The sequence below is a fragment of the Antedon mediterranea genome, chromosome 9 (genome assembly GCF_964355755.1).
Source record: "Antedon mediterranea chromosome 9, ecAntMedi1.1, whole genome shotgun sequence".
Classification (NCBI taxonomy): domain Eukaryota; kingdom Metazoa; phylum Echinodermata; class Crinoidea; order Comatulida; family Antedonidae; genus Antedon; species Antedon mediterranea.
In genome coordinates this window covers 14,232,554-14,260,013 of record NC_092678.1, presented here as the reverse complement: position 1 = coordinate 14,260,013, position 27,460 = coordinate 14,232,554, and the positions used below count along the sequence as shown (strand labels likewise).

General features: G+C 33.8%; 2 protein-coding genes across 2 annotated transcripts in view; one reads left to right on the top strand and one right to left on the bottom strand.

The window, feature by feature from the left end:
- Positions 1-6,512: 6,512 nt before the first annotated feature.
- On the top strand, positions 6,513-6,911 carry LOC140058204 (uncharacterized). Its single transcript, XM_072103768.1, has one exon. The coding sequence runs from the start codon at positions 6,513-6,515 to the stop codon at positions 6,909-6,911; it is 399 nt and encodes a 132-aa protein (XP_071959869.1).
- A 2,243-nt stretch (positions 6,912-9,154) lies between these two features.
- The window catches only part of LOC140058872 (uncharacterized), a 40,214-nt gene continuing 21,908 nt past the window's right edge, over positions 9,155-27,460 (bottom strand). The window contains exon 11 of the mRNA XM_072104641.1: positions 9,155-9,401. Coding sequence (XP_071960742.1) covers positions 9,276-9,401 — 126 coding nt within the window. The 3' untranslated portion in view covers positions 9,155-9,275. The remainder of the gene's footprint in view (positions 9,402-27,460) is intronic.

The window sequence follows — 27,460 nt, the reverse complement described above, 5'->3', positions numbered from 1 at the left end:
CCCTATACCAGGAAGCCCTCAAAGAAAGTGGATACAATCATCAACTTGAGTTCAATGCTGAACAGCAGAAGCACAAAAAATCACGTACCAGAAACATAATTTGGTTTAACCCACCATTCAGCAAAAACGTAGCAACCAACATCGGCCACAAGTTTTTAGCTATAGTAGAAGATTGTTTTCCTGCCGGCAACAAGCTCAGAAAAATATTTAACAAAAATACCTTGAAACTAAGCTACAGTTGCATGCCCAGCGTAGACAAAGTAATTAACGCACACAACAAATATGTGATAGCCAAAGAAAAGTCTACTGAAACCAACGCGAAAAAAAGCGGATGTAACTGCCGCAATCCCAATGAATGCCCGAAAAGTTAGCAGAGCTTTCGAGCAACACAAGCCCTTATATTTCTGATATATTTATATATATATATATATATATGTTTTAAATGTCCTGCTTTATAAGCAACCATTCCTGCTTTGTACCCTACAGATTTTGGAGGCGTGCCTTTATAACTATGCCTTATATAGGCATATATATATATATATATATATATATATATATATATATATGTGTATATATATATATATATATATATATATATAAATAAAATAACAGCAGAAACCTTGGTTACTTCATTGTTTTAATCACTACAAATTTGTTTCGTACGACCAGCATGTAGCTAGCCGCACTCTTCAGGTGAAATATAAAACATAAGTGACACAGTTGTCTCATAGTGCTTAATAGAAGTGAGTCATCAGGAAGTCGTATACAATAGACTATTGTTTTAGATAAACTGTTTGGATCTGCAATTTAGTAAAAAATTTTTCATATGTCTACAAGTAGAGACTAACTCGTTCTTACGATTCAGTGAGCATAGCTCTGGTTGACATATAATAACATACTTTTCATATATACATAAATTACATCCTTTATTAATATTTGAGTAAGGTTTGCATTTCTTTATAATTTTCCATTTAATTGAGTAATTTGTTTTAGAGTCTTTAAGTGTCCATATATATTTACTGAGTTCCGTTGCATTTCTTAGTTTTTCGTTCCGGAATGAAGACGTATGATTTCTGTATCTGGTTTTAAACTGGTTTTCAGTTAGTCCGACATATGTTTCTTCTTTTGATGAATCTTCTCTCTTTATTGTAGCTTGGTAAACTACACCTTTTGTTAGGCAGTTACCTGGGAGCGGGCATTCATTGGGATTGCGGCAGTTATAATAATATATAATAATATATATATATATATATATATATGTATATATAATTTGAAACGATAAAGATGAGGAAATCTGTGAGAATGAGAAAAAGACGCCCCAACCGAGACTCGAACTCGGACCGCCTGCTTGATATACAGATGTCCTAACCATTAGACAACTGGGGCTTTCATGGTATTGTTCAAACTCGATTGGATAGCGACTCTTTAACATTCTCAGCGTGGTACGGTGGAACATCACTAGTCCTCGGTTGTACGCACGCGCACCAGAGAACAAATTGATACGCCCTCATCTTTCAGTATTTTTATTCACGAGGCGGGATCTCCGAAGAGATGCTTTTATATATATAAACAAATCAGGCAATGAACATTAATTCTAAACCGCCCTGTGATATACTGAAATTTAATTAATTAATTTGAAACGATAAAGATGAGGAAATCTGTGAGAATGAGAAAAAGTCGCCCCAACCGAGACTCGAACTCGGTTGGCTGCACATTATGCAGATGTCCTAACCATTAGACCACTGGGGCTTTCATGGTATTGTTCAAACTCGATTGGATAGCGACTCTTTAATATTCTCGGCGTGGTACGGTGGAACAGCACTAGTCCTCAGTTGTACGCACGCGCACCAGAGATAAAAAATACTGAAAGATGAGGGTGTATCAATAAAACATTATATGTATATTACCTTATTTAGTGCTGTTAATGATGCACCTTGGTTCGTGAGATACTTCACTATTTCTAAAGTAGGTTCTTTTGAACGCATGTATTCACACAGTGGGGTGTTTTCGTCCTATAAAGAATTAATAATAATAAAGTTTATACAGTACATATAGCTTGTATTTTTTGATTGCGTAATTGTGCCATATTCACTTTGACGTGTGGCTGCTATATTTTATTCTGGCCAAACTACATTTTCTCCGCATGGTACTGTTAATACACTGTAAAACAATAATTCGGAATACACCATTGACCAATTACACCATATTGTCGTGACAATTTCTTTGGTATGTAAGTGTTAAAGATTGCGAGTACACCACAATTGAAAACAATATTCCTTTCTTTTGAGGTAATCTATTAAGGTTACACAATCGACATGGGTAAATTCCGACTTCCGATATAGAATTACATTACCCTCAATTTACAAGTTAGTGCGGAAGACATACGATGTGATTGTCGCGTTGCACAAATTTATTTTAATATTTTGATTTTGCATATAATGCCTAGTTTTGTATCAGAAAAGCCTACTGTTATGTTATCAGCCATGTGCTAAAAGAGAGGAAAATGTAACCTACAAATTTGGCCCCATGCAAGCCTAAACCGATGGGCTAACTGATGTACACGTAGATGAAGTGAAAATCATCAATAGCAGGATCACCACATAGTCCACAGAGTCAACACCGGTAGTCAATGGATCAACTTGGAACTCAGAAACTTGATAATCATCGTCACTGTCCCAGTCCTCTTAGTAACATAACAATTGAAGCTGGTGCGATAAAAAGTACATTTGACTTTGTATGCCGACATATTATTACGTAACTGAGATATGATACACTTTCGTTTTCGTTTTAGTGCACAAACTACTACTACTACTACTACTACTACTATTGACGTACGAGATAACGATGACGGGTATTTGACTTATTGCAACCGGCTTAAGCTCTGTCTACTATAGCAAACTTTATGTGACAAAAAAAAACACGTTATGTACACATTTATGGACGTGATGATGCCTTTAACTTGTGTATGATTGGCTAAACGACGTTTGTGCTGTGATATAAAGGACAGAGGAATTTGGTCATTAATAAATGGGTCGCGTAGCAGCCACATCTCTCTAGACGAGAAGCCACCTGAGCGTATTGGAAAATTTAAGCGAGCCATGGTAATTGACTTGACCGACCATTCGCTTCTTATGGAAGGAGTTCGTTCGACTTTACGGAACGCTATATCGATGAAATGGGTTGTTAATTTTATTCTTTTTTTGTTCTTCCATTTTCTATAGTTATTCTCTGGTGTGCTAACAACTTATCACTAACCAACAGAGTGCATATAGGAGCAGGGTGTGGATTACAAAGCATGGGCCAACAAGAGGCCATAGCTAAATACAAAGACAGATTCAGTAAACACACCCTTATCAACATCACCAATTGAACTGAATAACTCGTTAGAGTGTCTAGGCGAATCATCTTCCAAATCTGAATCTAATGGTATGAAAAGTAGACATAATAAGAAGTTCACTGTTGAACATAAGCAAAAAAAAAAAAACATGCCGCTAATACCATAAATCTAATCAATGAACCTAAAATCTAAGAGAAACAAGCAGAAAATTCTGAAAACAGGAATGCAAAATCAACCTCTCAACACTGATTCATAGAAAAAGCTTATTAATAGGATACTCTATGTTGAAGCACATAAAACAAGAGGACTTCAAAATATATCAGTTATTACAATGACAAGGGCAGTGATAACTTAAGTAAGAATATAGTCTAGACCTAAGCCATGTGGAAAATGTAGTTACAAATGATTGCAGTAATATTAATATTGATAATTTTGAAATTTCATCCCACTTTCAAGATACTGTATATGCACGGAAACCTAGGATATCCGTTAATGTATACCCAGCATTTGTCTTCAATATGGAATGTGTGTTATTAAAATAAACAATCCTACAGTTTACGAGACATGACTTCATCTTAATTTAGGTGGAGCTGCAATCCACCTCCGAAGCATACACATAACATTATCTATTCTTCACAACCCATGATTTATGAACATACACAACTACATGGACATCAAAACACTTACAAGTCTCTCAGCAGCAGGAAGCGGTTGCACATACTTATCAACGCTGTGAGTGATGCCGTAGAACCCAATGAGGGTGTCATAAGTGACAGATAATACTGCGTGAAGTATACTCAGAGCTCTGTCCACTTTTGAATGTGGTTGAAAGAGAAGAATACACTAATATGTCGGAGTTGTCGCATTATGAAGTGACAAAAGAGTTGCATCCACGAGGTTAAGTTGCCGAAGCTGAGAATATTTTGTAAGTCCTCGCATTCATTAGACAAACGTGAATCCTTTAATGTCCAGCCAGTGTATACAAAGAAAAAATATTTCCATCAAAATTATGCTTTAGGTGTTGTACTGGTGGTCATTTTTCAGCGCACTTCAAGACTGAAGTGAAATGTCATCACTGTAATAGCAAAGGACATGTATCCTGCCTTCCCTTCGACAAGCTAGCGAGTGTAGATGGCAAATGCACTGTGGTAGGCGGAGATGAAACCGTATGCAATGACAACTCTATGATTTTACCAGCATGGGTTAGAGGTAGAGGTAGTATATCCGAAAGATTGGTTTACTGTATCTTAGACTCACAAAGCAATACCTGCTTTATTAAAGAAGATATGGTTTGGTAAACTGGGTGTAAAATCTCATCTCACACAACTTATACTTTCTACCATGCATGCTTCATGTTCTTTAATAGATTGTATAAGGGTAGCTGATCTCGAAATAGTAAGCTTTGACAGAAAAAAGCAGACATAGCATACCACCTAAAAGGTCACAGATACCGACACCAGAGGTAGCGAAAAAGTGGGATCACCTAAACCAAATTGCTGATAAAATTGTGCCTCATATGCAAGATGTTCCAGTTGCCTTGTTGATAGGAAATAATGTGCCCTGTGTACTACGACCTCAGAACATTATTGCTGGTGAAGAAAACCATCCATATGTTCAACAATCTATACTTGACTGGGGAATAATTAGCACCCTTTTTAAACAGGAGGATATTATGTCTCATCATTTGGTTTCCTACATTACTAACACTGTTAAACATAAAGAATAAAATCACCAATTCACATTAAAGAAATGATGGAAGTTGATTTTTCAGATAGAAGTGTTGGTGTTCCCATGTCAGTTGACGAAAGACGGTTGATGAGTGAGTGAGTGGCAGAGCGGTTAAGACAGTGGAACCGTAATTACGTAGCCATAACATCGGCAGGGGTTCGAGGCTCACTCACTCCATGGTTCTGGTGGTAGAACGAGTCTTCTCGGATAAGGACTATAAACTGTAGGTCCAGTGTACACATCTAGCTCGTGTGCACTTTAAAGAACCTAGTACATCTTTCGAGACGAGTAGGGGGTTACCCCGGTGTATTAGTACATCACATCCACTGATCACCAACTGGGCCATCTGGGAGACCAGTCTTTGACTGAAGAGGTTACCCAGTATAAATATAAATTTCAATCAATCATTCTGAACATCCTGAGTGGTAATATTTGTCAGAGAAGTGACGGACATTACGAGATGCCCTTACCACTCCGTTCACCGAATGTAGTAAATCTTCCTGATAATAAACCATTGACTGTTAAACGATTCAACGGTCTGAGAAAACGATTTACAAAGCAACCAGAGTTCATGAAAGATTATTTTGGTTTCATGAAGGATGTACTGACGGATGTAGCGGAGTAAGTTCCTAAAGACACAAAGCCTGTTATCGGAAGAATAAACTATGTACCACACGGGAATATATCACCCAAAAAAACCTGGTCAAATTAGAGTGGTATTTGACTGTTCTGCCATGTATCAAGGTACATCATTGAATGAACGTTTGTTGCCCGGACCGAACCAAATTAACAGTCTACTTGGAATTTTGCTGAGGTTTAGACAGGATAAAGTCGCAATAATGGCTGACATCAAGGGAATGTTTCATCAATTCTTTGTTGCTAATGCGGATAGAGATCTCGTGCGGTTCCTGTGGTTTAAAGAAATTAATCTAAAAAAAGAAGTAATTTAATATAGAATGATGGTTCATCTGCTCGGAGCAACTAGCTCACCGGGTTGCTCTAATTTTGGTTTGAAAAGAGCTGCTGACGATGGTGAAGAATTATATGGAAAAGAAGCAGCAAACTTAAAAAAGAATGATGTCTACGTCGATGATGGTTTAAAGTTCCTGTCTACAGCTGATGAAGCAATAAGCTTAATAAAAAAAATAGTACAGGTATATGTGCTGAAGCCGGTTTGGGACTACATAAATGGATCTCAAATGATAGGAAAGTTCTTAGCTGTATTCCAGAAGGACAACGAGGGAAGTCATTATATAACATCAATGTGAAGTCGGACACTCTACCAATTGAAAGAGTGTTAGGCATATCGTGGTACATCGAAAGTGATGAGTTAAAATTTAGAGTGCAACTAAATGATTATCTCCTTACCAGACAAACTGTTCTCAAGACCGTAAGCTCCATTTACGATCCGTTAGGATTTATCAATCCTGTCCTCATTGTTGCAAAGATGGTTCTGCAAAGTTTATGTGCACAGAATCTTTATTGGGACGATCCTTTGGGTCCCGAAGAGCAGAGCAAATGGAAGAGATGGTGCAAAGACATAAATAACTTAAATACACTAGGCATACCACGTTGTTATAAACCAATCAATTTAGCAGTGACCGCAGAATGTCATCACATTTCAGATGCAAGTGAAGCTGCGTACGGTCAATGCTCCTACTTGCGATTAATTGATGGAGATGGAAAGACAGTTTTCTCATTTTTGCTTGGCAAGGCCAGGGTAACTCCTGCTAATAAGAAGATTACGATACCTCACCTTGAGTTGAATGCAGCAGTGTTATCAGCTCGAGTTAGTCATATCCTGAAGAATGAGATGGATATTAAAGGATTTCTTTTGGACCGATAGTAAAGTTGTACTAGGGTACATAAAGAATGTGGCTACACGGTATCAAATGTTGGTTGGCAATCGATTGCAACAAATTCATGACCAAACTAATGTTGATGATTGGCACTAAATCAATTCTTTAGATAACTCAAGTGATGAGGAAAGTCGATGGCTGACAACTCTCAATATTACTTCTAAGTGGATCAGTGGACCTAATTTTCTGAAGCAGGATGGCGAATTAAAATGTTTGAGACAAAATGCCGTCGAAGAAGAAGCAACAAAACTTGTTTCCACAGAATTTAAACGTTCATTTGCTGTCACAGCTGTAATTGCAAGTCAGAATGATGTGATTGGTAGAATAATTAAGACGTTCTCTAAATGGAAAATGTTAAATATTGTGTTTGCTCGACTTTTAAACCTTAAGACAAGATCAATGACCGCAGCAAAAATCAAACTTGAAACCAATGGTGTCATGAACAAGTTTTCTGGATACTTCATACCGACTGTTGACGATTTGCAGCTAGCAGAGACAATAATCATTCGTTCTCTTCAACGTGAACATTACTTGCAAAACTTTAATGTTGACTTACCGGACCGAGATGTGGCTAAAAGCAAGACATTTGCACTCAAGAATTCCCGTTTGTGTAAATTACATCTCATTCTAGACGAATCTGAAATTCTGAGAGTTGGGGGTCGAATACATTATTAATCTATGCCTATGGAAATAAAACATCCTATAATCATACCAAAATACTCACATTTAATGACTTCTCCTGTTGATCACCACCACAAGAAAGTAAACCATATGGGCAGAAGTGCCACGTTAAACACTCTAAGACAAGGTGGTTTCTGGTTTATCGGCGATCGAAGTATCCGCTGTCTCACAATACTTACGGAAATGTGTGACATGTAGACGATCCAGAGGTCAACTAGGTGCCCAAAAAATGGCCGACTTACCTATTGATAGACTGTCTGAATCGCTTTCATTTACATATTGTGAAGTTGATTTATTTGGGCCATTTATTATCAAAGAGAGAAGGAGCCGAGTCAAGAGATACGGTGTATTATTTACTTGTATGGCGTCTAGGGCTATACACCTGGAATAAGTCAACTAACTAGAAACAAATTCATTCATAAACTCCTTACGACGCTTCTTAAGCATAAGAGGTCCAGTGTACCAGATGCGATCTGACCAGGGAAAAAAATTTGTTGGGGCGATCAACGAGTTCTCCAAAGTGCAAAACTTTCTACGTGACCGGCAATGCAGATGGATACTTAACGTTCCCTTAGCAAGTCACATGGGAGGCGTATAAGAGCGTCAAATAAGGACTGTGCGCAGTGCGTTGACACCGTTATTGAGCAGCTGTACAGATCATCTGTGTGATGAAATATTTTAACTAAAAAATAGCATTAATAAAACTTACATTTACAATATTTATCTTAGTTTTGACACTTTTTGAATGTTTGTAATCAAATGTATAATGATGCGTCCGTACGATGTATGTGTTTGGGCGAGTTTTTGCCGTGATGTTTTACTTTGATATTAATCAAAGATGAATGATTTATAATTCGTGTAGGCCTAATGTTACAAAGAAGTTCAATTGGTCAAAGATACATGGTATTTTTTCAAGGGGCGAAAGCCTTTTTCTTCTTCACCTCTTAAACTTATTTGTAACATCGCACTCATAAACATTAATTATGTGCATACTAAAAGCTCGCCATGTGCCACATAATTGTCCATACAAATGAAATTAATTTATTTAGGTGTTGTTAGTGCGTTATTGAACAATTAGTAATGCAAACAATTATGCAGCAACTAATTATGATAGAAATAGTAAGTGACAATAAATAATAAACAGATGGTTTGAAATGTTTTGGTTCATGATATGCTGCAGACGTAGATCTATTTTTATGAATTGTCTGCGCATTATCTTACGGATCATGATTCTAAATCCAATCCTGTTATTATGGCTGTCTACATAAAACATAGTTCAGTCAATACAGTTCCATTAAATCATAATTTTAAGTAGTGTTCTTAGTTTGTATTTAATATGTTATTGTACAGACGTTTACTCTACTCTGGCGTATTTTGTACATTTGAGAATATTTGCGACAAAAATTCTCGGTGGGGACTCGAACTAAAACAGAACCCCCAAGCAGGGAGTTGTAAAATAAATACAATTATTTTAAAACTCCCTGCCCCAAGTTAGCAGGAGATAATGCACCAACAGAGTTGTAATTGCATGCAACTAATGTGGAGTAGCTTTGCGTCATAGAGTAATTGGTCAGATGTTTTGCACTACTCTGACGTAATTTATAATTTGAGAATACTTGTAATTCTCGGGGAAATATGTGCATGTCATGTGAATGTTAAATCTAAACATATCAATATTTTATGTGTATTACCGTATTTAATGCTGTTACTGATGCACATTTCTTCGTGAGGTACGTTACTATTTCTAAAGTAGCTTGATCTGTACTCAAATATACATGCAGCGGGGTGTTTCCGTTCTAAAAAACATAATCATAACGTTTATAGTTACACAATGTTTGTTTGATTTTGTTTTTTCATGTATTACTGATTCTTCTTATTGTATTTATTGTAGTAAAAGGAAATACAACATTCGGTCTGAAGTCTGAAATGTTTGTACTGTAGACAAAGTGTAATATATTTTAACATAATATAGAAATATAATCACATTATAATAATATTGGGGAATCTAATGTAATTCCGTGAGATTTTAATGCTCAAGTTGAGTTGACCCGACCCTATTTTGGCCGCCATCTTGGATTTCAAAATGGCCCCCAAATTTTACTCAAAACTGATAGTAGCTCCTATTTTAAACCACGTATGAACGTCATTTGTGTGATAACTCTTACAATAATATGATAAATCAGTCCAATGGTACAATTTATAATAATAGCATATGGCAGCCATATTGAATACCAAGATAGCCGCCATTATAACGAATATAATCCATGCATTTTATAGTCAGATTCCTCGTATATTTCCATAGGATTTTTGTGCCCAAAGTGAGATTTCACTTCTTTAATATGGTGCTAGGATACCAAAAATGCTAGGTAACAAATGTTCACGATTCCGTAACCATGGTAACAGCCCCAATATCAAAATGGCGCCCAATTGGCCCTATCTCCGTATCCATTTGGTCTATCAACAAGATATTGGTATCAAAATACTCGGAGCGTATATACTTATATTCATTGTAATGGAACATTTTGACGAAATGTAATACGAAATGCTATTTTTTCTGCACTATTGACCTTTGACCTTGACTTGCATTGTATCTAAAAAACGGCTGTTCATTCAAATTTAAAAATGGTCTCAAATTGCTGAGACCATACATATTTATATTTATTGTAATGAAACATTTTGTTAGAAAATGACCGGAAGTAAAGTTATTGACCTTTGACCTAATAAACATGAACTTGATGTATACAATGAGCATTTACAATACATTTATGATAAAGAATAAATTAATAGTATACAATCAGTTGTTTTTTTTTTGGCGTTGGTCGTGTCGATAAACCGAACTCATTTATTCAACATCAACAGATAGTTTACATAGTTTATGGTCAAGACACACAGAAGGCAAAGTGGCTTCTCTTTGTATTCCCTGAGCATAAAACATGAAACATAGACGGACGCATTACAATTACAAAAATGAAAAAAAAAAAAACAAAAAAAAACAAACAAAAAAACAAACAAAACAAAAACCAACAACAATGTGTTCCGAATATGAGCACTGTTTCTATAATTTACAGTATGATTCTATATATAAATTTACGTAAGGGCAAAATTCGGTAAATCGCGCGTTATTTCTAGAATGTTTACTCGATGGTATGTAAAGTTGGTTCGTACTTTCGGTACTGATTTTAACCACCTGATGTAACCCTGTTTACTAATTAAATTGAGTTTGATAATTAGTTATTGACGATTAAAACGAATTTAGGTTCAACGATTTGCCCCAAATAGGGGAGTTTTTAGATCGTGGTATACACTGTCTAATGGATGTCCGTCTTGAAAAATACCCGCAGACAATAATACAAGGATGCTTCGCATTTTCCTATCTCCTCCTACGATAGTTGCTTTTAATGACTGAAAACCGGTTGAACAGCTCGAGTACAGCATCATAATGTTGAAGACAGGCCGATTTTCTTTAACAAATTCTATTTTGATAGATTTAATATACATTTATACAAATGTATTTATTTGCGATGAATGAAAAATTCCAATCTCTGTTCCACAAGTGTCTATTCATTCAGGCGTCGTAAAGGCAAGTACTGTATACTCATAACAGAAATTCGATCCATTTTTTTTTTCAATCTGTGCTGCAGAGGTTGGATATAATTTTTTTTTTAACGGATAATGAGCTAGCGTTTTCAGTCGCCGTATATTATGTACAACTCTTTATTATTGCAGTTAAACCACCCACATCATCATCCTTCCCTCACTGGTGGCATGAGTAGCGTTGTAAAACCAGTAGAGGATATGCCTACGGTACATCACATGCCTTAAACGCAGAACAACTTTGTTGGGTAGGGTTGGAACCAACTTAAGTATGAATTGACTCTAAGAAACAATTGAAACTCATTAGGCCTACTAATTAAGTTGAGTTAGATAATTTAATATTTATTGACGATTAAATCGAATTTATGATTTTCCCTGAATAGAGGTGGTTTTCACAAATTGTTTTTGTCGTAGTCGTAGTGATGTATCGTTACATGTACTGTACTATTTCAATCGACTAGGACGGTGATAGTTTCAACAAAGTATTACATCGCAATATTTTACTGTGTTAGTGGTATATTATTTGTAAAACATGACAATAATAATAATAATAATAATAACTGGTACTTGATATAGCGCATGCATTATGCTGAAAGCCTCAATGCGCTTTACAAAGACAGAACAATTTAGAAAATTACAAATAAAAAAAGGTGGGTTTTGAGAGAGATTTGAAGATACTGGTGGAAGTAGCCTATTTCAATAGGCAACGTATTACGGATGCCGAAGAAAATGAACGATTTCCATAAAAGTTCGTTGAAGGATGAAACATATGGGCAAGAAGAGACTCAGATCTAGATATCATATAAAGTTGAATAAGTTCAATTAATATTTCGTTACTAAATGGATAAAGAATATATTTAAAAATTGTTCCTCTTTGCACCCATCCTCTTCCCCATCCCACCCTAATGTTACATACAAAACACAAATTAAGTTTGTTTAAATTTGACTTAAACAATTGGTCTCATTTTGTGACAAGTTTCTCTTTCGGAAGTAATTCCCAGGGTGCTAATTTTAGTTGAGTACATAAATCACAGTGTCTATTTATTCGTTCCTGTAAACGACATGTATTATTGTCCTGCGGTACGTACATTTGAAATCGCCAGTTTTTTAACGCTGACATTATTATGTATTCGAGAACCATTTGTGGGCACGACCTAGATGGTACGCGAGCGAAGCAGGAAATGGCGAGCGAAGCGAGCGTACCATCTAGTTATTTATAATTTACACAGTGCTACGCAACATCATTGATATATATATATATATATATATTTATATATATATATATATATATATATATATATATATATATATATATATATATATATATATATATATGCCTATATAAGGCATAGTTATAAAGGCACGCCTCCAAAATCTATAGGGTACAAAGCAGGAATGGTTGCTTATAAAGCAGGACATTTAAAACATATATATATATATATAAATATATCAGAAATATAAAGCAAATCAGGTAATGCAACATAGTTTCAATTACATGATGCAGTGTACCGCTCCAATTTGGACCACCGTCGGGTAAAAGCAGAGATCTCGCTCCTGATGTATACGGCTGACTTTGGCACCCAGCCGTCAGTCAGTCCCGGACATCCCCGGCGTCCATCTAGTCTGTACTGTGTGTGTATATCGATAGGATGTGGAGTGGACTGGTCCACAATTAGAGGGGTCATGCGTCTTAAGCGTTAAATCTAAAATATAATATAAGCATAATATGCATGCACTAGGTAACAATAATTTAAATGATCTTATGAGCTAGCAATATGTTTTAAATTATCATCTTTTTTGTATTATTGTAATTTAGTGTAGGGAGCGAGGTTATGTGATTTTGTTCTAGAGTAGACTGGAGTTTATTCCAGTAAGATGGTCCTTCAATGAAAATTGATATTTTACTTATTTCTAGTCTACGGTGTGGTATATATGTCTTATTTGCGTTTCTTAATGTCTTCAAACGATCAGTTTTAGGGTTTAAATCAATCAAGTTGTTTATAGGGACGGGAAGTTCATAGAGATGATATTTGAACATAAAGCATGCAATTTTAATTTTATATATATCGTATATATTTAACATTTATAAACTGTGTAATAGTGGTTTGGAGGCTGTTCTCATCGGTGAGTTTGTAATCGTTCTAGCTATACGTTGTTGTAATTTATGTATTTGTTCAAATTTTGTTCGATATTCATTTCCCCATATTATATTGCAGTAATAGAGGTATGGTAGGCTACATGCATTGTACAAATTTAAAAGAATATGTTTAGGAAAGACGTGTTTTACCTTGTAGATGATACAATGGATTTACCGATTTTATTTGAGATGTAGTTTATATTGGGTTTCCAACAAAAATGTTCGTTTATATGTATTCCGAGGAACATGACTGTGTGTTCTCTTTGTAATATTGAATTGCTAATTTGGATTTGGAAGGTAATTTCAGGGGTCATTTTTTGTCGTCGTCTACAAATAATGTAGTTAGTCTTATCGATATTTAAAATAAGTTTGTTTGTCATAAACAATTTATTCAGTTTTAAAGTTCTCATGAAAACAGTGGTATCATCTGCAAAGGAAATCACGTTTATTTTATCACTTACTATAATAATATCGTTGACATAGATAAGAAATAACAAGGGTCCAAGAATGGACCCTTGCCGTACTCCACATTTAATATGTTGGAGTGATGATTTGGTTTGATTTATTTGTACAAATTGTTTTCGTTCTTGTAAATAGCTTTGAATCCATTTGTAACCAGTTCCTCGAATACCATAGTGATGCATCTTTTTAAGCAAAATATCATGATTCATTACATCGAATGCCTTTGATAGGTCCATAAATACGCTAATTAAGTATTTCTTGTTCCCGAATGATGTGATTATGTGTTTTGTTAGTTCAAGTATGGCGTGGGACGTTGAGTGCTTAGCTCGAAATCCGTATTCATGGGGGTTTAAGAGTGCATATTTTGTTAAGTAGGTGTATAGTTTATTATACATTGCTCTTTTAAGATTTTGGAAAGGACTGAAAGGATTGATATAGGACGAAAATTTTTTAATTTCGTTGATTTTACCCTTTTTATATATTACCATATCAATTTTAAGTTTGTTTGGCACAGTACCAGAAACGAAAGAACAGTTGATATGAGTAAGGGGAACAGTTATATATTCTGTAATGGCTTTAACAATGCGAAGGGATATGTCATCGTACCCTTGACTTTTATTGCCGTATATGTTATTTATGATGTCAACTATATCTTGTTCCGTTAGGTGTGGTGAAAACTAAATTTGACTGGCTCTTACCCATATATTATAATGGATCAGTCGAACAGTTTATTTGTTTAATTTAGTTATTTCCAATGTTAACGAAATGCTTGTTAAATGAAGAGGTGATATTATCTTCCCCTGAAATGTCTTCCCCATCATGTATCAGGAAGGATGGAATATTTTGCTTGACCTTCTTATTTGAAATCACACTCGTTTTGAACTCCTCGACATCAAAATATTTACATTGTTTAAGAGTGTCAAGTCACATTTGTATTCTATATTAAATAAAGTATTATTAATAATAATAATTTATTTGGAAAACGTTTTTTGAACAGCGGCACACATAATAATGGTGCATCCTTAAAACAATTAAACATACAATATAAAAATATATGAGTATAAAAATAAAGGTAGACTAGATTAAAACAGATAATACTCAGATAAGACGGAAGTTCGATAAAACCAAATTAAAAATAAACTGTAATACTAATACCAATTAAATGCAACCCACATACATAACCTTGGACACTGAATTAGCATATCAATTAGTATATGAACAAAGGATCGATATACAGTACTTAGAATCTATGTTAATATGTACACACTCTTGATACACAGTGTCTACAAGCAAAACTAATAAGGAACAATAGGAACCCAAATTAGGGACATCGATAAACAGGAAAGCATAGATTAAATTATTTAAGCTGTGGTGAATTATTTGATGACTGTAAACAGAATTGATAAAAAACACAGTAAGATAACTAAACCAAATTACATACAATATAAAATATAAAAATCATTCAATAATGTTAGACTTTATACATTGTCTAAAGGCCCATGCTTTCTTAAGATATGATTTGCAGAATTTATCAAGAATGTTATGGGCTTTGTTTACCATATTAATCGCCATTGTTGGAATGAGAACAGAACAATCACCACCAAGTATAATCATTAAGATAACCTCTAAATTATTTAACTGGAGTGAATTCCATAAATCTGAAAGACCAGAATCATTAAGGTTTTGTTCCAATCATTCAAATTCTGAAATTCGCACTTTTTTTAGTACATTACAATTTAAAATAAAATGATATAAATCTTCAGATTCATCCTTACATAACATACAATTACCAGTATTATTCATATCCCATTTACTTAATCTACTTTCAAGTTGAAGAGTACCGTATTTGATCTTGCCTTAAATTTCAATTAAGCACCATGAAAATCAGTTTTAACAGTAAGATAAGTATGGAAGAACTAATGTGCGATATAAAGAAAATAAAATATTCGGTGCGAGAGCATGTTTTAGTCTAAATAAAATGCCAGTACTATACTATTGGATATATATTCTGTGTGATTAAACCATGTTAGTGTTTCATCTATAATTACGCCTAAACATTTAGTATTAGAGACCTGTGAAATAGTAGTATTGTCATGAAGGGGTTAAGAAAGACTGCGTATTATCACCGACCTTATTCTGTATTTTTATAAATGAACTCTCCAAAATGTTATATAATGAAAATGTCGGATGTCATACTTACGTTAGGCACAACAATTAGCTCTCTTTTTTGGACTGACGACGTTGTCTTGATTGCTAAAGATGAAAATAATCTGAAGAAAATGTTATCTATCGCTGAAATTTTCTCCAAAAAATGGAAACTTAACTTTAATTATGCTGACAAATCAAATGTTTTGGTTGTTGGTAAACGTTGGTAAACGTACTAATAAAAGTAAACATTGGCCTCTTGCAAACCACTTCATCAAAGAAGTAGATAGGTACAAATACTTGGGAGTGAATATTTCAAGAAACTTCTTCGAAAGTATACATGTTAATGATGTAGTTAGAAAAGGGAATATCTAATTGGATATATATATAGTTTATTATTAATGAGCAAAAAGATTTTAATAGGATTTATTTTGGTAATATCTTGTGGAAAACTATAGCACTACCATCAATTAACTGGCATTTTATTTAGACTAAAACATGCTCTCGCACCGAATATTTTATTTTCTTTATATCGCACATTAGTTCTTCCATACTTATATTATTGTAATCTTATTTGGGCAGATGCAAACAACTGCAATTTAAAAACCATTCATTTAAAACAAAAGAAAATAATTAGACTCTGTACAAACTCATCCTGGCTGGCCCATACTGCACCCTTATCTTTAAAATTAAAAACTTTTAACAATCTATGATATTCATAAATTACAAAAAGCAATTTTTATGTTAAATTTTGCTAATAATAATCTACCAAGTAATTTCAATACTTTTTAGGCTAGGGTAAAAAAAACACATTGTCATAGTACAAGAACATTAAATGATTTGCGACCGCATAATTTCAGAACAGACATGGGAATGAATACCATTAAACGGCAAGGACCTATATTGTGGAATGATATAAGTAATTTTATTTAGAACAAATGTACCTTAAGTTTATTTGAGAAGAAATTTATTCACAGTTTATTATCAACGTATCAGTAATATTATGTTATATTATTTAATTAGTAGAGTAACATTATTTAAGTTTACTTAAACAATATATATATATGTATATATATATATATATATATATATAAATCATACTGTAAATTATAGAAACAGTGCTCATATTCGGAACATGATCTCATAATCGCGTCGAGCATAGCTCATTGGCGAAAGTTCCATATTTTTTAGTTGTATGAAAAAATGTCTCTGGCTGGATTCGAACCTGCAACCTCTCGCTTACAGGGCGAGTATCATACCACTAGACCACAGAGCCATGTATGGTATTATCACAGATTTTCACCCACCAGATACATTCTCTCATACAACAAACGCCCTCACAATCAGTGGAGGCTTAACAAGTCAGAATAAATTCCAACTTTAATTCGCAACGGTTTTTTAAATAATATTGTCAGGCCCGTAGCCAGGGGGGGTTTTTATGGTTCGGGCGAACCCCCCCCCCCTTTACAGCGAACCCCCCTTAACCAACTGCGAACCCCCATCCCCGACATGCCCAATACCTCACCCTCATCTCCAAAAATCCTCCAAATACGTGCCCCACAGTACAAAAAGTTGTTTGTAAATTGAAAAATTCGTAAACTTGTTCGTGAACCTTCTTCTCTGTATGAGCGTCAACTAGTGATACGTGTCTGTAAATTTCTAAAAGCTGCAAATGAATTGCCGATTTTAACCTGAAAAATAAATGTTTGGTCCAGTGGTGGCGCCAGCAGGGGGGCTATTATGCACTTTTATGCATTCATTATTGCCAGCGATCTAACTTACTACTAAACATTAGCTAGGTACGCACTTGTCTGGCGGTATCCCTTTGTACAAATCGTTCAACGTTGGGTCGAGACGCGTGATATCAAGTTCCATCCAGGGACCAAAATGTGTAATGTAGTTATTTTCCAGGCGAAGTTTACCGACGGTTACCGAAGGGAAATACCGAAGGGAACACGGGTACTTTTGTCGGGGAATATAATATACAGTACCGTGGGGCACCTAAAATAAATTTTTCATCCATTTACTAAACAAAAAAACATGCCATTTTCGCTTAGCCAACATCTTATTTTAGCTAAGTTATTACAATGTCCTGTATTTCATGAATTTCTCACCACTCGGAGGTCCAGATGGTACGCACGCATACACTTGGGAAGAATAAACTTATTTCCCCGACTGAAAAAGGTCTACGCTTGCGTTTTTTAAGCCTCTAGGCCTGATGTTTCCAAAGTATAAAATGCAATTTTTTGAAGACCTGCAGCCTCTAGTTTTAAACATTTTCTTAGCTCAGCCCCAACAATAAAGCTGGTCATATTTCGAAGTACAAGAAGTGCATTTTCCGGGACCTAACATCTCTATTTTTCAAACATTTCTTAGCTCAGTCACAACCATGATAGGGACTTATATATTTTGTTTCATGTTTTGAAGTATAATAAGTCCAATTTCCGGGACCTCCAACTCTATTTTTCTAAATTTTCTTTCAACTTTTATTTTTTAAATTGAAAAATATGGATTGAAACAGTCATCGCGCATCGTTTTTTTGGACGCAGTATTTTATTTAGGCCTTATGCATTATAAAAAATGGAAAAAATGGCTACCCTAGATCTGATTAAAATGACCTCAAATGACGCTAGAACGCGTTGCTTCCGGGGGCTTCGCTCCCCCCCCCCCTCGACCCCCACCGGGGGCCCTTGGCGGCCCCAGCCTAGTGATGCTCGCTTCGCTCGCATAGCCCCCTCGTCGGGGAATGTAGCCCCCGCGTCGGGAAGATCCTGGTGCCACCCCTGGTTTGGTCCCTGCATGTAACATGATATTGACGCGTCTCATAGCGAGCTGGCGCACGAACGATTCGTACAAAGGACACCGCCAGACAACTGCGTACCTATTGTTTAGATCACTGGCAGTCAGGCAGCATGCATAAAGTATAGCCTTCCGACGTACATCAGTATTTATGTGCGACTATGAAGTATAATGTATCATAGAGGATAGTGAATATTAATATTTTACACTATAATATCTATGGTATCAAGTACTGTAGTTCACATTATGGCATCCGATTATTTTTTTCTAGACCACCAGCCGATACGTACTAAAATGTATCAATATCACCTATTTACATATTTATATTCCTCAACAAATTGCTGTAAATAAATATTATAGATAGAGCTAGCAAATAGCATTTGCCTTTACCCAGTGTGCTTTTTTCGGGGCTGCTCCTAGATATACGTTCGCATTGAACTTGAACGCAAAACAAAATACGGAGTAAATGATCAAACAATCGGCGGTTCCGCACAGAGCACGCGCATCTAACATACGGCAACAAAGAGTTATCGTCATTTAAATTATCGACGTGTTTGAGGAGGAGGAAAAAAGTACGATCTTTTTGCTCATTGGTTATATAGCATGCTGCACGAGAGTGTCTTTTCCGGCCATCTAGGGGTGTCATTTAACAAAATTCGCTTCGCATCAGGCTGGGGGGGGGGGTGTTGACCCAAATATTTAGTGTCCGAACCCCCCCTTGACAGATCCTGGCTACGGCCCTGATTGTGTATATGTAAATCAATGATGTTGCGTAGCACTGTGTAAATTATATATAAATCATACTGTAAATTATAGAAACAGTGCTCATATTCGGAACATGATGATGATACTCGCCCTGTAAGCGAGAGGTTGCAGGTTCGAATCCAGCCAGAGACATTTTTTCATACAACTAAAAAATATGGAACTTTCGCCAATGAGCTATGCTCGACGCGATTATGAGATCATGTTCCGAATATGAGCACTGTTTCTATAATTTACAGTATGATTTATATATAATTTACACAGTGCTACGCAACATCATTGATTTATATATATATATATATATATATATATATATATATATATATATATATATATATATATATACATATATATGTGTGTGTATGTAAATCTATTACATTTTTTATCTAAAAGATGATATTGAGATTTTATTACCATGTACTAGTAAAAATAAAAATAACTATATGTAATCTTCATGTTAACCTTCTTAAGAAGTAAGTTAAAAATTATCATTTTATGATCAAAAAGAAATATAATATCTAATTTTCTCCTTTATATAAATATATTATTTTATCCAAGGGGTTGCAAACACAAGTGTTCACATGTCTTGTTATGTATTGCACCTTTGTCTTGTCTTTATGTTGTCTGTAATGTCACTACACTAACGGGTGACCGGCTAACGAGCTTCGCTCTTACGGTTATCCATCCATATAAGTTGTTTATCTTATGTTCATAAATTGAAATGGAAAATAAACTGAAACAAACTGAAACTAAACATCAAAATAATCAGTTATAATAAGTTTATAAAATAATTTTCCAGACTTTACCACGGATACCAGTATTCCATGCTATTGACAAAAGACCATTACGCCAAACCGTGTCAATCGCCTTACGGAAATCCAGAAAGCCTAAGTATGCTAACTTATTTTCTGCATTACGCGTAGCCAATATGCTTTTAAGTTTAAATATATGGTCCTCACATCTATGATTTTTCCTAAAGCCTCTCTTGATTTCCGTAAGAATACTATTACTCTCACAACATTTTGAGAAATGATCACAAATAATATGATTGAAAATGTTAGCAACACATGACATAGTTATTTAAATCGTTCTTACTATCTTTTTTTATGGATAGGTATAATGATTCCTTTATTCCACTCAGTGGGAATTTTCTCTGATTTAACAAACTAGTTAAAAAGATCGTTTTAAAGACCGTTGGTGGCGCTCAATGTACATGTACATAAAAAACAAACGCTAAAAACTATAGATCAAAATGACGATTTTAGACAGAGATCATCATAGATTAAACTCAATTGTTAATTGTGAGTGTTATACAACTTGATATCAAACATCTTCAGTATTCATAGAAGTATATGTCTTTAACTTTGAAAGTAGAGTTTGTGCTAGCCCGACGAGACAACTTGGTTCTGACCAACTAACTAGCTGTATCCAGGAGAAAATCACATTCGTTAACCCTGTTACAAAAGGGCTAGATCTATACACGCTGTTTGCTTCAGTGAACACATTGACAACGGTAATTCTAAGACCGCTTGTTACTATGGAGACAGCTGACCAAACAATCCAACAACAGTACGTTAAACCAATATTCATAAAAAACGATGACATCATCAAAAGAAATGACAAATTCATAAAAGAAGAGGTAATATACTTCGCTATTAATGATGTAATTAACTGCGACCATTTAATTGGGGCGCAAAAGATTAAAAACCTATGGAGAATATAATATTGATTCACTGGCCTGAACATAAGAGGCAAAAATATTCAAGTATATGATCTAAACCCGTTCATAAATAATGACAATGGAATTCGAGTTCTAGTGAAAGACATTCCTCTATCAGTCAGAAACGATGAAATAATATAATCTCTGAAGAAACTAGGCTGCAAAATCCTAGGCGACATACAATTAATCAAATTTAGAATAAATGGAAAATTATCACGATTTTTGAACGGAGACCGGGCCGTTTTAGTAGAGCCTTTTAGGGAAGCCCATAGACTCTATGGAACTAGACGACAGAGTTCAGAAAACAATGCAAGAAGCGATTAAACGAATGGAACATGTTAGTCAAGAAGAATCTACAAGAAATTCAAGAGTTCCAGACAACTACAAATGAAAAAAAAAAACAAAAACAACGAGAAAAGAAACAAAGCCAACAGACATAAGTCGCGTGCTGAAATGCATAGTAATACCGGACCGACAGACAGACGAACAGACCGACAGACTGACCGACATAGTGAACCTAAGAGTCGCGTCTACGCGACTAAAAAGTAGACCCTGAAAACAAAAACACTGACAAAACAACCAAAAGTACGAAAGGCATGCGCCCAATAACCGACTTTGCAAAAAGTACCACACACAAACCAGACAAACCAGAAAATCCAGAAAATTACTATCAAGCAGCAATAGCTAGGCAGAAGTTTGCAGCTGCAAAAAGAAGGAAAGTGGAGAAAAAAAGGCTGAAAAGAAAGAGAAAAAAATCCGACTCCGTAAGTTAAAATATGACTTACTACAATCATTAACGTCGATATTTGTACGTTGAAAGCTCAATTAAAAAAATCTTGGGAAAAAAAATTAAAAAAATTATATATAAATGAAAGAAAATAATAACAAAAATAATTCTCTGCATTTAATTTCATTAAATGTAAGAGGTCTAAGATATCAGTTTAAGAAAAGAAAAGTTTATAAATGGTTAGAAGACCAAACAGTTGATATTGTTTTCCTACAAGAAACACATTATGATAAGAAAGATAAAAATTGTAAAGAAAACATATGGAAAGGCACGGCGTACCATACTGCTGTGGCACCACAAATAGTAGAGGTGTAACAATCCTATTTAAAGCAAATATCGAATGTAAATACATTGATGATGAGGGAAGAATGGTAGTTCTTTGTATAAAAAATGGGAAGAAAATAATTAATTTAATTAACGTTTACTCACATAACAATTTCAAAGAGAGAACGTTGTTCTTTAAAAAAGTAGAGACAAAAATCGACACTCTCTGTAATACAACTGACGATTATATTATTTTAGGTGGAGACATGAACTGCGTTCTTTTTTTGTCTTATGTAGGATCGACCCACTTTTATTTCTTCATCAATGTTCGTTTACAATGCATTGCACATGAGTAATGTAATGATACAATACAATATAATTGACATTAAGTAACTTTCAGTACATCTGATATCTCACTCCTACCATTGCATTTTATATATAATAGTATAAGGAAAGAAAAAAAAAATTCCTCTATGTTATACACTCTTTACACGTTTTTCAATCCTTAACAATGTACGTATAATTTACCACAGAATTCTTTATTTTATAACTCTTTTTATCTTTTTCATGCAATCAAAAAAAAAAGTTATATTTTACATAAATTACCTAAATATCAATTTTATAAACGTTAATTTTATACCTTGCTAAATTGTTACGGTCCATATCTGACCACATTTTTTTTTGCCTTTTCTTTATTTATTAAAAACTCACAATTGATTATACCTTCTAACTCCGCAGTGAACATTAACCATGGACATTTTTTAACAAGTCCTAGTCTGTTTTTGACTTTATTTTTATAAACACAGAAAGTTAAAATGGAAAATATTTCATTAATTTTGACATCATATTTTCCAAGTAAAATTGTCTCCCATGTAACTTCCTGAGTAAATGCAAAACATGTTTTCAGCATAGCGCAACATTGTACCCAGCAATGTTTTACTTCTTTGCATGTAAATAACATATGCTTTTCATTTTCAACCTCCTCATTACAATATTCACAATAATTACTGTTTGACAAATTCCATAATTTTAGCTTACACCTAGTTGGTAAAATTTTATGTAGCAACTTAAAATTAAAGAAAGCCACTCTTTTTATGTGCAACGTACTCTTAACTTTGTTTTTCCAACATAGATTCCAGTCAATAAAACAATTTTGAAGTTGGTTTTCCCATTTATCTTGTGCTTTTGGTATGCACGCTTTATATGCTACATCGGTAAAAGTGGAATATAATTGTTTGACAGTTTTATAATTTGAAGTAACATTAAAATTGTTGTCTATTGTATCAACCTCTTTATGTATATAACAATAGGGTTTCTCAACCACTATAACTTTCCAGTTTCTTGGAATAGCGTCAATTAGTGCCATATATTTTAAAAATGCATTTTCCCTTCGTTTCAACAGTGGAGTTATTTCATTAATATGCTTAAATCTAGACTGCGTTCTTGATAGAAAATGTTACCAAAGAAATAGTGTCCATTAGATAATATGGAGACATTTTCATAACTGTATATCACAATTCACATGGCGCAGTAAAAATACCTACAGATGATTAGACTTCGTGTGTGTCTCAAAACCACTACATAAAAATGGTGACATTATGTCAACAGATAATAAAGGCCCTCAATTTGTTCGATCACTTAGCTATTTCACTCAAATTGTTAAACGAAGACAACGATCGAGGACCTGGAATCTGGAAAATAAATAACAGTGTTCTAAACGAAGAAAATTACAGTATTGCTATAAAAAGAATATTTGAAAAGGATAAAAAAATAAGCGTAACCTAAACCCAGAAATATTATGGGAATATATAAAAATAAAAATTAAAGAATTTTCTATAAAATATTGTGTAAAAAAAAGAAAAAACGAAAATATTCAAAAAGAAATATTGACCAAAGAAGTAATCAATTAGATAGCAGTTATGATGAAGACATATATAAAGAACTTAGATCAAAATCAAAAGATCTCGAGAAATATACCAAATTGAAGAACAAGGTGCAAAGATAAGATCCAGAATAGAATGGTTTGAGAACGGAGAAAAAAATACTAAATTTTGTTTGCGGTTAAAAAAAACAATGCAAAAAGACAACATATTACTGTTATAAGGAAGAAAATGGTAAATATACCTCTGATAAAAAAAGAAATTTTCAAAGAACATGTTCTTTTTTATAAACAGTTATATGAAGACAAACAGATAAAAACAGAAAATATAAAAGATTAAAATGCAAATGTGAACACACTTTCACAATGTGATTTTGCAAAATGTGATGGAATCATTCTAAAAAAAAAACTCATGAACGCTGTTGATAAAATGCATCTAAACAAAAGTCCAAGATCGAATTTTATAGAATCTTCTGGAATGAAATTAAACACATTTTACGCAATTCTTTAAATTATAGTTACAATCAAAATAAATTATACAGCTCACAGCGAGTAGGAATAATAAATCTAATATTCAAATCAGGTGAGAGAGAAAATTTTAAAAAATGTAGGCCAATTACTTTACTTAACGTAGATTATAAAATTATGGCACACGCCCTTTCTAACCGAATGCACGACGTTATTGGTTTTATAATAAGCAACGACCAAAAAGCATATATAAAAGGAAGGGTCGGCGGAGAAAATATTAGATTAGTAGACGACTTACTAAATGTTACAAAAGAAAAAATATACCTGGTGCAATGATCTTTCTTGATTTTGCTAAGGCTTTTGATTCCATATACAGAAAGTTATTGCTTACAACACTCGGGAAATTCGGCTTCGGAATATCGTTCATAAAAAGGATTAACTTAATTTATACTGATACACGATGTAAAGTGATAAAGAATGGTTGGATCTCTGAGAGCTTCAAAATGAATTGCGGTGTTAGACAAGGGTGTCCACTGTCTGCCTTATTATTTAACTTAGTTTCCGAAATTATGTCAATAAATATAAGAGCGAATCCACTATGCAAAGGCATCACACTACCAAGTACAGAAAATGCTGCAGAAAAAATTGTTAAAATTGCCCAATTAGCATATGATACAGTAATTTTCACGCCTGATGGACATAGCCTAAAATATTTTTTTTATGAAATTCAAAAATTTTGTGATATATCAGGCTTGAAATTAAAATTTAAAAAAAAAAACAAATGACATTTGCATTGGATCAAGCAGATTTCTTGATTCCTCTCCATATAATATTTTTTGGACAAAAGAACCAATTAAATTATTATGAATTTACGTTGGTTACGACGAAAAGTTGTGTGAAAAAAATAATAAGGACGATAAAATTGTTAATTTGAAAAAAAAAATACAGTTATGGAAAACAAGACACTTATCTTTCTTTGGAAAAATAATAAAAATTAAAACAGATTTACAATTCTACAGTAATAAATGTACCAACATCTATCTTTCATATTGTTGAAAAAGAAATTTGTAATTTTTTATTTAGCGGAAATAGAGAAAAAATTAAAAGAATTAATGCATTAGTGAAGTCTCTAAAACAGAACTGGGTCAAGTGTTTGCTAACCCCAAATCTTGCGAAATGGAAATTTATCCCGATACCTTATATGTACCCAATAGGATGTACACTTAAGATTAGTAAAATTAATACTGAAAATCATACAATTTTAAAAGATATGCCATTGTACTATCAACAATTTTTAAAAGCTGTTGTGATTCTAAATAACAAATTCAGTACAGAACAACACACTGTAAAAGACATTAAAACTCAACAATTATGAGAAAACAAGTATGTAACATTGGATAGCAAATCAATGTACTTCTGCTCCTGGTTAAATGCTGGTATCAAAACAATCAATGATATAATTGTTGATAATGAACTAATAACATATCAAAGGTTGATTCCAATGTTATGTAATAGAGAAAACGGGTTGACTGAATACTTTGCTGTTATCAATGCCATATCGCATCATGGAAAACAATTGTTAAACCAGGAAATGTTGAAAATGAAATAGATAAAACCTTTGACATGCTTATATTTTATAAACAAAATAGATCATCTACGTTTTATAGATATCTTATTAATAGTAAAGTCTCTATCCCAAGATCACAAGTGAAATGGGAACAGGAATTTGGTGTCGATTTAAATTGGCACGCAATATGGTGTAGCCTAATAAAGTTTTAAACACCAAACATATAGTAAAAGTTGCCCAATTCAACTTTAATTTGTTACACAGAATTAAAACATGTAGAAAAAATTTAAACTATGGAAATTAGCTGATAGTGATATATGCCAAAAATGTAAAATAGAAGTAGAAAACAAAAAACATATGCTTTTTACATGTCATACAATTCAGTCTGGAGAAAGTTCGATTCAATGTGTTTTCCTGTTAACGAAACACAACACAACTGTTCATGTTGGACTAATTATAGTTTCTGGAAATACAAATTGCAAACTCATCAATTAATTAATCTCTGTTTTTTGTTTTTCAATATATAAATCATGTATAACATATAAAAAACGTTGAAAACGAAAATGTTTAAATAACGATATGGAACCTATACAGAATAGAAATTTTAAATTTAATTAAGAATGAATGGGCTAAGGTCAAAGAAAATCTGTCAGAATATTTTCAGTAAGCTTTAATGGAAATAAAGTATATTGTTTTCAAATTTTTTGTTCTATGATACTACCTACTCACTAGCGGCCTAACTAAAGTAAAATACAGTATATTTGAGTAGTAGTTTATTAGTACACTACACACTATCAGGCCATCCATATCCTCCTTCATCGTTACCGCGTGGCATCGTGCAGCATACTATGCTGGGTTATTGTACATCTGCACGATGCCACGGCTAACTGTTACACTTCCCACCCACCCTAGCTAGGTATGCACTGCGCTGCCACTAGGCCTAGGCCTAGCCTATTTCGGATCTCATGTCTTGCAACATCTGAAAATACATAATGTACTAATACTGTACATTATTTTTTTTTTATTATTATTATTTAAATATTATTCATATTTCATACAGAGAAAAAAAATTTAAAAAGGACAAAATAAACAAAAAGACGTGTCTATACCAGCAGTAAAAAAGATTAAGATTACAATAAATTAATAAAGTCTACCCATTTTTCTCAAAATCATTTGATTCTCCATTTTGCCTTGCAATATACCTTAACATCATTAAATAATTTCGTATATAAATAATTTAAAGCCTTAATACTTGGCAGAGTTTTACCAAT

Coding starts and splice junctions, on each gene's coding strand:
- LOC140058204 (XM_072103768.1), top strand. CDS start 6,513: ATGGTTCTGCAAAGTTTATGTGCACAGAATCTTTATTGGGACGATCCT.